At 45.3% G+C, this 13,582-nt stretch overlaps 1 protein-coding gene across 4 annotated transcripts; it reads right to left on the bottom strand.

Annotated features, from left to right (window-relative positions):
* Positions 1–10,226: 10,226 nt before the first annotated feature.
* LOC127214627 (probable bifunctional dTTP/UTP pyrophosphatase/methyltransferase protein) lies at positions 10,227–13,169 on the bottom strand. Of its 4 annotated transcripts, none has more exons than XM_051174963.1 (8): positions 12,974–13,169; positions 11,924–12,145; positions 11,701–11,832; positions 11,571–11,615; positions 11,421–11,485; positions 11,056–11,280; positions 10,712–10,919; positions 10,227–10,587 (listed from the first exon to the last, which is right to left on the bottom strand). In XM_051174963.1, the coding sequence occupies exons 2-7, from the start codon at positions 12,032–12,034 to the stop codon at positions 10,739–10,741; spliced, it is 759 nt and encodes a 252-aa protein (XP_051030920.1). In that variant the 5' UTR covers positions 12,035–12,145; positions 12,974–13,169; the 3' UTR covers positions 10,227–10,587; positions 10,712–10,738. The 4 variants fall into 4 exon arrangements, with proteins under 4 accessions (XP_051030920.1, XP_051030919.1, XP_051030918.1 ...); XM_051174962.1 differs by having other exon boundaries at positions 10,720–10,919; XM_051174961.1 differs by having other exon boundaries at positions 10,227–10,919.
* Positions 13,170–13,582: the final 413 nt, after the last annotated feature.

Genomic DNA, 13,582 nt, shown 5'->3' with positions numbered 1-13,582 from the left:
AATTTAAAATCAACTTCCTGCCAAGTGGTTTATGGCCCAAGGTGAAGATCCTGACCTAACTCCCTACTCAAAACCACACACACCTGAGATATCTCTGCAGAATAGAGACTCATTTTGTATACCAGAATTAAATGTCAGTTAACACAGTATTGTAACTCTTGGTAGCAGAGAGTTAAAAACATTATAATCTTGTATTGCTGAGAGACATCCGCATCACCATTTTTTACTACTTTTTAAAATATTTATAAGGCAAACCTGAAAGTGGAATGGAATATTCAGAACTTCAAGAAATCAGACCTTCAGTTATCCAGCGTCAGCCCCCACTGCACACCAACAGCATTGCATGCATATGCACACTGGACAGTTATATAATAAGCAACACGCCCACCAATGCCAGGGCTGCAGAGCCTCCTCCAAACCAAGAAACACATGGAGAGGAAGGCTCAGAGGACAAGGGTAACTGCCCAGTTCACCACATTGACCAAAAGAACCCCAGTCTGTCTCATGGTCCATACAAATTTTGCATAAATGACATCTGAGCAGACCTGCTTTGAAAACCCTACACCCAGAATAGTGTAACCTGTGTTCTTCCTTACAACTCGATAGAGCATAAGGAAAAGAGAATCATGGATGGAAGTCTTCTCAGAGTCAAGCATTGGCTGGGACCACCCAGTTGTACCTAAAATTTTGCAGCCCACTACCAGGGAATCAGAAATCAATGACTCAGATTGCATAGTCTTTGTAGATCTGCACTACCCACCCAGCAGATAGCGGCCTAATCCAGAAAATTTGTGTTTTAGTATACATTCTTCTACTGTCCTGGAAGTCAAGCTGCTCATTATTAAAATCACAGAGTACCTTGTGTGCACATTTTGTTACACACTCATTGTTACTGGCCAGTAACCATTGACCTCATTGCTGGGAAATACTGCAGCCAAATGTATGACAGCTTCTAATATTTACTGTGTTTAATGTGAAACTCCTGTTTAAGAAAAGAAGGCTGTGAATTAGAGAACACTGAGTTATCATGGCAGGGCTTGTGGGCAGAAAAGTGTATGTGGATATGATGTAGTTATGATCTGAAAAAATATTTTGAAAAGCTGAAAATATCTTCATGGCCATGTGCTCCAGAGAGTAGGGGTTTCATTTAGAGCACACCAAGTATTCCTCAAACCTTTTCTCTCACACTGTACATCCAAACGAACAAAAAAAAAAATAATAGTACTATTACATAGTCCACAAGAGTTCACCCAGACTGGTTTTGGCTAAATACTCTAATTATAGAAATTTGTATACATGATAAGGTCTCTCCTCTATCCAAAGTCTTGGTAGCCCTCATCTGTGGATTCCAAGAAACTGCCCTCCGAGACAGTGACTGATTTTCTAGGAATGATTATCTAATTCGACATTGCTCACCTCACCTACTGTTGAAGAAGGAAATCTCAGCTTCCATCCTGCCTCTCCCTTTCTGCACTGTGACTCCACCAGTATCCAAGTGGGACATGAACTCAATCATGCACAATCCCTCTTCATTTATAAGACCCCACAATAATCAGAGATCTTGGGAGGTCACTCATTTTCTGATCTATTTTCCTTCTCCCTGACCAGGTAAAGGCCCAACTGGAACACAGTGTAGGATTTTCTTCCCAGCACTGTACAGGAGAAGCAGGATTAGGAGTTCAAAACAATTCTCAATTACACAGCATAAGACAAGCCACAGTTAGAAGACACTTTGCTCTACACAGAAATCAATAATCAGCATTACTTGAGAAAAGGAATGAAATAAGTAAAATCTAAGAAACATAGGAGTGCAGCAAAATAGAGATAAAAGCAGTAATGTGTTTAAAGAAGACATTTAAAAAGATACCAATACCTGGGTGGTGGTGGTGGCAAATGAATTTAATGCTGGTGCTCAGGAGGCAGATGGGAGCTTATTTCTGTGAGTTCAAGACCAACCTGTTCCACAAGATATAGTTGTGGGACAGGCAGCAGAGCCAAAAAGAAATGGGGGTCTGTATAAAACAATAAATAAAAAACAGGAAAACAATACAAAAAAAAATCACTGATACAAAAGTTGGTTTTTCGAGAAAATTAACAACGTAGAGAAACCTGTATCCAAACTAACCAAAAAGAATAAAGAGAACATTAAAAGTAACAAAATCAGAAACAAAAAGTAGTACATAACAAAAGACACTGAGGAAATGCAGACAATTTTAAGGTCATATTTTGAAAACCTATACTCCACAAGATTTGAAAATTCAAAGGATATGGACAAATTTCTGGATAATTATTACTTACCAGAATTAAATCAAGAATAGACAAGCAACTTAAATTGACCTATAACAACTAACAAAGTAGGAGAAATAATGAAAAGACTTCCAACATAAAAATCCCAGAGCCAGATATCTTCTTCAGTGAAGAATTCTACCAAAAATTTATGGAAGAGCTATATTAATATTCCTGAAATTGTTCCACACAATAGAAAAGAAGGTTCATTACCAAACTCTTTTTATGAGGCTACAATCACCTTGATACCCATTCACACAAAGACATAAATAAGAGAGAAAATTACAGACCAATATCCCTCATGCACATTGATGCAAAAATACTCAAGAAAATATGGGAAAACTGAATCCAAGAATATGTCAGAGAAATCATCTACCATGATCAAGTAGGCTTCATCTCTGGCTTGCAGGGATTGTTTCACATATGAAAATATATCAAATATACCACTATATAAACAAACTGAAAATGAAAAGTCACATGATCATCTCCCTAGATGCAGAAAAGCCTTTTGACAAAATTCAACATACTTTCATGTTAAAGGTCTTGGGGAGATAAGGATAACAGGATTTTATGTAAACATAATAAAAGCAATATATAGTAAACCCATAGCAAATATCAAGCTGAATGTAGAGAAGCTTAAGGTGATTCCTCTAAAATCAGGAAAAAGACTAGGCTGCCCTATCTCTCCATATCTCTTCATTATTGTAATTGAAGGGCTAGCTAAAGAAATAAGAAAAGAAAAGGAGTTCAAGGGGATGCAAATTGGTAAGGAAGAACTCAAACTTTCTCTATTTTCAGATGATATGATAGTTTACATAAGCAACCAAAAAATTCTACCAGTATTCTTCTTCAGCTGAAAAATACATTCAGTAAAGTATGAGGATACAAGATTAAATAAAAAAAAAATCTGTAGCCATTACATATTCAGTCAACAAAGGGGTTGTTAAAGAAATCAGAGAAACATCACCCTTCACAATAGCCACAAACAACATAAAGTATCTTGGGGTAACACTTACCAAAGAAGTGAAAGACCTATATAATAAGAATTTTTGTCTTTAAAGAAAATACCAGAAAATGTAAAGATGTCCCAATCTCATGGATAGGTAGAAAAAACATAGAAAAATGGCAAACTTACCAACAGCAATCTACATATTCAATGCAATCTCCATTAAAATCCCAGCTCAATCTTTCACTGACCTTGAAAGGATAATAATCTACTTTATATTGAAAACCAAAAGAACCAGAATAGCCAAAACAACCTGTATAATAAAGGAATTTCATGAGAGATCATTATCCCTGACTTTAAGATCTACTACAGAGCTATAGTCCTGAAAACAGCCTGGTATTAGCACAAAAATAGACAAGTACCTCAATGAAATCAAATAGAAAATCCTGATATTAACCCACACACATACTAACAAAACAGCTAAAAGTATACAATGGGATGAGGAAAGCATCTTCAAAAAATGCTGAGTAAGGTTTTCTGCCTGCCGCTGGTCTTGTCCTGCAGCTGCGCCAGCACCAATTAATATACAGAGACTCTGTATTTGATTTAATGCTGTTGGCCAGGTATTAGTTTCTTATCAACTAGCTCTGTCTTAAGTATTAGCCCATTTCTGTTGATCTATGTATTTTCACGTGGTCTCTTATTACCGGGGAAGAGGGTGGATATCTCGTCACCCCAGTACCTACATCTTGCTTCCTCCTTCCTCCTTCCTCTTTCCTCCTTATCTCCTAGTCCCACCTATCTAGCTTTCCTATTGTCCAACAGTGCTTTATTCATTAACCAGTATGAGAAACATATTTTCAGAATGACATCTCCCATCAAAATGGTGCTGGTACAACTGGATGATGAACCAAACTGCAGCCCACAAACTGGGATTTTCACCAATCCTATATCCAACAAGGGGATGATCTCCAAAATATACAAAGAACTCAAGAAACTAGTCAACAAACACCAAATAACTCTATTAAAATGAGCTACGGAATAGATAAATCTCCATAGAGGAAATAAAAAATGATTTAAGACACTTAAGAAAGTATTCAACATCTTTATCTGTCAAGGAAATGCCAACTAAAACAACTTTGAGATACCATCTTACTCCTGTCAGAATTGCTAAAATTAGAAACAGCAATGCCAACTTATGCTTGAGAGGATGTGCAGAAATGGGTACACTCCTCCACTTCAGGTGGAACTGAAAACTTGTACAGCCATTTTGGAGACTAGCATGGCAGTTTCTCAGGATAATGGGAATCAGTCTACCACGAGACCCAGTCATCTCCCGCTTAAGTACATACCCAAATGATCCCAATCCATGCAACCAAGACTTGTGCACACATATGTTCATAGAAATATTATTTATAATAGCAAGAACCTGGAAACAACTTACATGCCCCTCAACTGAAGTATAAATAAAGAAGATTTGCCACATTTACAAAATGGAATACTACTCTGTGGGGGTGGGCAGAAACAATGGAATCTTGAAACTCACAAACAAGTGGATGGAACTTGAAGAAACCATTCTGAAAGAGGTATCCCAATCACAGAAAGAGAAACATGGTATGTATTCACTCATATGTGGATTTTAGACATATTGCAAAGGCTCACCAGCCTACAAATCAAACTGCCAGAGAAACTAGGATAGAAGGAGGATTCTAACAGTTTTACATAAGGATACTCGCAGAAGCAAGAAGGGACAAGGTCCTCAGAGCATATGGGTGGGTATTGGCAGGTAGTGAGTGGAGAGGGAACTAGCACAAGGAAAATGGGAGGAGAGGAAAGATTGTGGGTCTAGGAACATTTGGTCAGGGGAGGAATAGACTTGAGAACAGAAGGGAAGAGAAGAGAGGAGAAGAGAGGAGAAAAGAGGAGAGAAAAGAAAGAAAGAGACTATAAAAGAGGGAGCCATTATAGGTTAGAAGAGGAAATATAACCTAGAGAAATGTACAGAGCCCTACAAGAATGAGCCCAACTAACAATTTGAGCAACAGTGTAAGGCTACCATAAATTCCCTTCACTGGCAATGAGATCAATGACTAACTTATCCACCATCATGGAGCCCTCATCTAGTAGCTGATGGAAACAGAAGCATACATGCACAACTAAACACTGAGCCGAACTGGAATCCAGATGCAGAGAGGGAGGACAAGATCACACTGCACAAACACATATATACAACTGACCTTAACAAGAAGGAGCTAATGGGCTCCAGACTTATAGTTGGGAATCCAACATGGGACTGACACAGACCCCTGAACATGGGTCTCAGCTAAAAGGCCTGTGGAGTCTAACGGTTTTCAGAGAGTGGGACTAGGAAGTATCCCTGTTGCAAAAAGGACATTGGGGGAAAATCCCCATGGAGGGATACTCCATTAACCTTGAGACAGGAGAGACATTTTAGTGTCTACTTAAAATGACTTGAAGGATTTAGATGACCCCTCCTGGAAGGCGTCCCCCTACGTGTATAGTGTTGGTTGGATGGGAGGAGAGAGTGGCTGGGGGCCCGGGAAGTTGGGAGGGGAAGAAGGAGGGTTGGAGTAAGTTGGAGGGAACTGGTTTGATAAGTATAATAAAAAATTTTACAAATTAAAAACATTAAAAAGATACCAATGTAATTTTCAAAAAACAAAGTTAACATACTTTAATAATTTATAATTTTTACCTCTATTGACTTTGAAATATCACACCTCCACAGAGAGAACATCACTTCCAGCACAAGTTCTAATAGGTCTTAATAATAAAAACTCACAGTAATCTAACAGGGAGAGGAAGGTGAAAACTGAAGGATCACAGATCAGAGCATCTGGCTACTAGAGTTGGTATCTCTACCTATTCTCAGACAAGCGATGTGTTCCTGTCCTCACACTGCCTCCTCAGATTGACTGCTATCGCTTTGATCCCTCAGACTAACTTCTCAATCAAAATCATCTCACTGCATGCTCTTCTGTCTCCTCTACCTTATCTTCCTCTCTCTGTCCACCCATGTCACTCCTATCTCCAAATCCCTGCTGCTGGGATTAAAGGCCTGATTCCCATGTCCTGGGACCACCTTAGTGTGAGCTGTTTTTCTTTTAGACAGATTTAGGATGTGTCTAACTAGTGACATAGTGTGTGTGTGTGTAACTACTGATTTAATGTGTGTGGATAACTAGTGACCTAGTGTTGGTAGCTAACTAGTGACTTAGGTGTGTATTTGACTAAATACATAGAAATACATAGGTGAATGGCTAACTACTATCTCAGTGTGTGTGTCGCTGACTATTTTCTTGATGTTTGTGACTAGCTAGTAAATTAGATTTGTGGCTGACTAGTGACTTAGTATGGGTGGGTAAGTAGTGATATATTGTGTGTAACTAACTAGAGACATAGAGACTGTGGCTAACTAGTAACCTAGCTTTGTGGCTAACTAGTGACTTAGGCAATGTGGTTAATTACTGCTTAGGCATGTAGCTAAATAGTAACTTAGGTGTATGATTAACTACTGTCTTAGTGTGTGTGGCTAAGTACTGCTTTATTTGTGTGATGGACTTGTGGCTTAGTTTTTGTGGCTAACTAGTGACAAAGGTGTGGGGATGACTATTGATTTAGGTGTTTGTCTAACTAGTGACTTCATATGTGTGGCTAAAAAGTGAGTTAAGTATGTGGCTAACAAGTGGCATGGTGTGTGTGGGTACTAGTGAGCTAGTATGTGTGGCTAACTAGTGGGTTAGTTTGTGGCTAACTAGTGGCTTACACTTAACTACATGTGTAGCTAAATAGTGACTCTGCTTAGTAATCTGATTGTTAGGAACTAGCAGCCATTTGACCCCCCCCACCCTGATGATGGGCAGGACCCTCATGGCCATGTCATTGCTACATCAGCTTTACCTGAAGGCTCAAGGTTTACCTGGCTGCCAGAGGACTCAGTTACACATGTGCAAGCCTCCCCTTTTAAAGCAAGTGCCCCACACCCCCCTCTTTCTCTCCTGCTTTCAGTTGGCCACCAGCTACCCCCTCTTTCTCTCCCTTCCCTCAACAATCTCCACGTGGGCACTGAGTCTCGCGTTTGTGTTTCTTAGGCATTAGCTGCACAGCAAAAGAACAACATTGGTGCCGAAACCCAGGAAGACTCTACGTGAGGGTCACTGACAGCTGTCTGCTGGTGGGCGGCCAGCCAGAAACACTCAGGATCTTGTTTCAGATACCAGCGTTCCACCACCATCCCCCCCCCCCGTTCACTGGAAATACCACCCCACACAGGCTTCAATTAGGTAAGGTACCCTTTTACATTTTAACCCAATTCCTTAAGGTCAGGTACATTCCATGGGTAGAAGACATACAGCCCAGTGTGGTATATCGGCTCTGCTCTCAGACTGCTGAGTATTTCCGGCCTCTGTTGGTCCTGGCAACGTTTTCGGGCTAACGAGCTTCGAATAAAGCTCTGCCATTCTTGTGAATCGTGTGGCCACACTCTTGGGCTGATGAGTTCCAAGACTGCATGGTCACTTTCACCCATGGGGAATAAACCGACCAAGGAAATATCCCCCACCACTCCACTGGGATGCCTGATAGAAAATTTAAAACCCTTTCACTTAATGCCACTTGTAAAGTCACCCAGACTTATTTACCTTTGTACTGAAAAGCAGCCTAGATATCCCCTAGAAAATAATTCAAATTGGCCATGTAACGGCTCTCTAGATCCCGATATTTTATGGGATCTTTCAAATTACTGCCAGGGAACAAATAGGTGGAAGGCGTTTTTTTTTTTTTTTTTTTTTTTTATCTCTGCTAAACAATTTCTTTCCCTAAACTTGTTTCGGTTCTCTTCCCGGCACGCTCAAATTCTCCTGCCTGCCCCAGCTGCAACCTGTCTCAGCATGGTGGGCTGGGCTGAGGCAGCATCTGCTCAAGACAAAATTATATCTCAAAACTTTACAATTTCTTTCAGCTGTTGGGAATATGTTTATGGCAGCCACCATCTTGACCATGTGGCCTAGCTTTACCCACCATGGTTCTTCTTTCTGCTACATCAGCCATCTAGGCAGAAAGAGTCTAGCCAGCTTCTGCCGCCAACAGAACCTGTAAGTCATTTACCGTTTGCCTTTTATTCTTTGTCTGTAATATCTTTTTTCTCTGACTATGTTATACATAGCTTCACACTCTTGTCCTTCTCAATTTACCCAGTCCTGAATAATATATCTGTACATTCGATTTCAACTTAACTTTATGTAAATCTAAGCTAACTTCATACAACTTAAATTCACTGTTCTAATTCTCAAATATTTCTAAATTATTATGTGCCTTTAAATGGTGGAATTTCAGGACTGAAAAACAGGATGCGGCACCACAGGAAGCTGGGAAATGGAGTCCTGGAGCCTCAGAGACCAGAAGAAGTTTAGGAACTAAAAAGATCGAAACAAGCCCAGCACATGCTGGGAACTGTAGTTAGGGGCCTTGAAGTCCAGAAGAGAATGTCAAGGGGAGAAAAGAAAGAAGCAGCCACACAGCATGCTGGGAAGTGCAGTTCTGGACCCCAAAGTTTTTAACCGGAAGTCCATTCATAGAAAAGCGGACACAAATCATGCTGGGAAATATAGTCCTTGGCTTCCAAAGATGAAAATAAGAAGTCCCTGGGCAGGGAAGCAGGAAGTGGCCACAGAGAATGCTGGGAAATGGAGTCCTGGGCCTCCAAAAACTACAAACTGGAAGTTTCATTGCTGAAAAACAGAAAGCCACCGCAGAGCATGTTGGGAACTACAGTCCCTGGCCGGTACAGATGAAAACCGGAAATCCCTGGGCATAAAGACAGGAATCGACCGCACAGGATGCTAGGAAATGCAGTCCTGGACATGAACATCCAAACCCAGAAGTCTCTGGGCAGCGAAGCAGTAAGCGGCCGCATAGGATGCTGGGAAATGCAGTCCCAGCCACAGCAGTTACAAAAGTTCCTGATGGCCTTGGCTCAAGTCAGCCTTGGCTGCGATCTGCGAGCAGAAGTCATGCCCCACCCTTGATGATTGACCTGAGTCTCTACTGCCAGGTTTCCCTTGCCAGGAAATCCAGCCCTCGGCTCGCAGCCTGCCCCTCTACCTTTATAAAGATAGCTGACAAGTCCCAGCCCAGTCAGCCTGTAGATCACACCCTCAGCAGACCTCATCGCCCAGAGGCAGGAAGTGGGGTCTGTAGTGATTGACAGCTGGAGGGGCAGGGTATGCGGTGACTGACATCACAAGGGCCTGGAGGGGTGAGCTCTGTGATGTCACAGGGGCCACACTCATCATCCTCAGGGTTTTTATTCTCATAACCTGCTTACCATGGCCACCGTCCTCTGGGTCCTAGCATTGCTGCTTGGTAACCAAAGAGTTTGGTAGGAGACTCCTGCCATGCCCAGCTGGGCGTGGAGATGGTGAGGGTAGGGAAGGAGGGCTCTTCCTGCTCACAGTCACAATTTCCTGTGATGTCACTGCCTGGACCAAGTCCTGTCTGCACCATAGGTAATACCCAGACCCCGGCCCTGCCCTCGGGGACCCTAGGAGAGAAAGTGGGGAAGGGCCTGGTGTGGTTGAGGGCAGGGCCTGGAGAGGGTCACTGATTGTGACCTTGGACACTGTGACCTCGGGGTAGGGGACAGGTGAGCTAGGGTAGTGCTGAAGGGGTGGGGCCTGATGCTGAGCAGCAAAAACCTGCCACTCATTTAAATATGCAAATGAGGCTACTAAACTGTTATGTAAAGGATGCACTAGTAATTTTGATTATGCAAATAAGCACAGTGCCTGAAAATCTGGAAGTCTGATTGGGGCTTCACATTTGAGTATGTAAATGAGCAAACCCCAGTTTCGGAAATACACTTTAATATGCAAATTTGTGCTGCTTTGCATGCTTTTGCTATGCAAATGAATGCAAGTATTCCCATCTGTTTGGGACTTTGACCTGCAAATACATGCAGGTTAGGTCATTTGGAGGTGTGGCCATGCAAATTAACCCCAGCAGTTTCTGTACTTGATGTCTTCTGAGTCTCCAGGCAGCTCTTGAATATGCAAATCAGAGTGCGGGCAGGGGGTGGGGCCTCCCCTGACCCTGCTCCTGATGTCAAATGTCCATCACAGGCATCTGATGGTGAAGCTGCTCATGCAGGACCCAGTGGGGGCAAGGGCAGGGCCCATGGAGATGGTGAGGGCGGGGCATCAGGAGGGGCAGGGCCACAGGGGCGGGTTTAGGTGTACTCCCCTCGGTGGGCCTGTCCCCTAACCCTGCCTCCACACACCTCACCCCATGTCCTGTGTCCTAGCACTGGGAAGTGATGCACTTGAGGGAACCTTGCTCTGTCAATCAAACACAATGCACCAAGGGCATCATGGGAAATGGGTCACTGCTTCACAAACTCACCAGAAGACCCGCCCCTTCAGTCACTCTCTCACCAGAATTCCCGCCCAGACAGTCACTCACATACTCACTCTCCATCTACAATCCTCATTATTGGGGTGTGGCCGGACGCTGGCTGACAGGGACTTGTGGTCCCACATCCGGGAAGATGGCAGCCAGCTCACGAATGCAGCGGTTGAGTGGAAACCCCACGGCATTGAAGAAATCTCCTTCCACGCGCTCTGCTAGGGCACCACCTCGCGCCTGAAGCCCGTAGGCGCCAGCCTTGTCCCTGGGTGCAAGGCAGGGACGAAGTCACACCAGGTGCCATGCTCAGCCACACCCACGCCCGCCGGGGACAGCTCTTCCTTTTCAGGCCTCACTTCCAGGTTTCCTGGCCCCACCCACCCCACCCCGCACCCACTCACAGAGGCTCCCCGCTCTCCACGTATTCGCACAGCAGTGGCTCCGATAGCCGCGAGAATGTCACACGGGTCTCTTCGTGGAACAGTGACAATTCCACTTCTGCTTCTGGGTCCCCTTCCGCCTCTGGGGCCTCTGGGCATGTGGAACTCGGCTCCTGAAGCTGCCTCCGCCACAGTGGCCTCAAGATGGCCACACCGGTGATGACACTGTGCTGCTGGCCACTCAGCCTGGGCGGGGCCAGGGAAGGCGGGACAGGGCGTGGTTGGCAAGGGGCAGGGCTGGGGTGGGCAGAGGCTGGTGCTCCATGCAGAGGCCCCGCCCACTCTGCCCTGGGTGGGTCTGCCCCGCCCCTTCAGGCCCCGCCCACCTGCGCAGCATCCTGTAGGCATCATCCTTGTCCTTTGGCTTCTCCAGGATGACGCCATCCACGGCCTGCAGTGGGCGGAGCCAGACGCCAAGGGGCCGGGTCAGTGAGGGGCAGGGCGGGCAGGGCCGGAAGGAGCAGGGCCTCACTCACCACAATGGTGTCAGCTCCAATAATGACATCAGGAGGGTGCAGGTCCTGCAGAGCAGAGGGCGGGGGTGAGGCTTGTGGGCGGGGCCTCGAAAGGAAGGGGTGTGGCCAGAAGGGATGGGGCCATCCTCACCCTGCGCAGCCGCGACGCCACCTCCAGAGCCTTCAGCTTTGCTGTCTCCCGGGCATATTCGGGCGGAGCCGGAAATCTCGCCTTCTCCAGGGACTCCTGGAAGTGGGAGGGTACGACCTCGAACTGCAGTCCCTGGGGGGGGGTGTGCTGTCAGTCACAGCAGGCCCCACCCCTGGAAGTCACAGCTGACAATCCCAGAGCAGGCCCTGCCCCTGGAAGTCACCATGGAGGACAGGATGTCCCGCCTCCTGGGGGAGCTGCTCGCCAGCACCACCCTCTTCCCCTGCAGCAGCCTGGTGAGTGGAACCAGCTCCATGTTGAAAGGATCGCACATTTCCGGTCTGGGGGGTTCACTTCCGTTCTGGGAGGGACCAGAAATTGTCCACTTCCGGCTTGAGACAACCAATTCCGGTTCCTCTGAGATGATGGGACTTATTTCCTGCCCCTGGGTGTGCAAAAAAGATGGCGGGGTTCAAGATGGCCATGGGCTACAGTGTAGGTAAAAGGAAACAGGAAATCCTGCCTACTGCCTGTCTATGTCAGAGCCTTAGCCTCAGGGACCGCAAGTCCCACCTCCAGCACACACAGGAAGTGATTGAATGAATGAATGATTGTACAATGAATTAATGAGTTAATGACTGAATGGATGAGTAAATGAATGAATGTATGAATGAATGAATGAGCTAATGAATGAATGACTGAAATGACTGAATTACTTCATGAATGACTGACCTTTGACTGAATGAGTGAATGAATGACTGAATGAACTAATTAATGACTGAATCAATGAATGAATGACTACATGAATGAATGATTGAATGAATGACTGAATGAATGAGTGAATGACTGAGTAAATGAATTAATGACTGAATAAATGAATGAATGACTAAATGAATGAGTGATTGAATGAATGAGTGGCTGAGTGAATGACTGAATGAATGAGTGAATGAATGACTGAATGACAGGTGTTTGATTGACAGCTGTGTGCCCTACAGGCCACGCCTGTAACTCCTCTGACATCACGGCTCCCGTGACACCGCCCATCCCCTGGGAACCTCTCTAAGTCATTAATTCCTGGTCAATGCTCCCACGCAGAAGTCCCGCCCCGATTTACCATGTTGCCGGAAGTCCCAACCCGGTTTCCCCGGCAACAGGAACCCTGCTGCCAACCGTGGCATAAACAGGGAAACAGCGAAAACCAGAGGGGTGCACGGAACCTAGGGTTGCGATCTCTGTTTCTGCCCTGTTCGCCGCACCCGGAAGTCCCACCTACCGCCTCGATGAGTGACAGGGAATATGCTCTGTGCTGCCTCTTTTGCGGTCGGAATCAGCCGTTTCTGACCTGTTCACTTGGACCTGTTAGTCCCGTCCCTTAAGGCGTTTCCTATCGGGCCCGCAATGTCCGATGCGATCAATTCCCTTCCTGGGCCGAAAGCGGATCCGATTTAATCGCCGCCCGGTGGGCAGGGAATCGCATGTTGCACCATCCGTAAGCGGAAGTAATGTGCCGAAAGCGGAACTCAGGCCGCAGCGCACTCCGTCCTGTTTACTTCACGGGTGGAACTCAAGTTGTGCATCTCTTCGTTGCAACCTTTCCTGGGGACCATTTTGTGTGAAGCTCAAGTCAGTGACTGGAAGCCTGACGTCCTTGGTTCACAAGCGGAAATCGTGTGTCAGTTTGGCCGGGTGGAACTAGAAGCATGTTTTCCATGTGTGTCTTCCGGGGACACTGACAGCCACGAACCGGAAGCTTTAGTTCGTGACCGGAAGGCGGAAGTCCTGAGATCGCAGCCGCTTGTGAGACGCAGCCGCTTGTGCAGGGGACAGTCCCGGAACCGTGTGTTTGAGAAGGAGTTCCTGGGGACAGAGTTGTGAGAGGTGC

This window comes from Phodopus roborovskii, unplaced genomic scaffold, assembly GCF_943737965.1.
Source record: "Phodopus roborovskii unplaced genomic scaffold, PHOROB, whole genome shotgun sequence".
NCBI classification, from domain to species: domain Eukaryota; kingdom Metazoa; phylum Chordata; class Mammalia; order Rodentia; family Cricetidae; genus Phodopus; species Phodopus roborovskii.
Note: the sequence above shows the minus strand (reverse complement) of the source record. Positions and strands in the feature narration are given on the sequence as shown.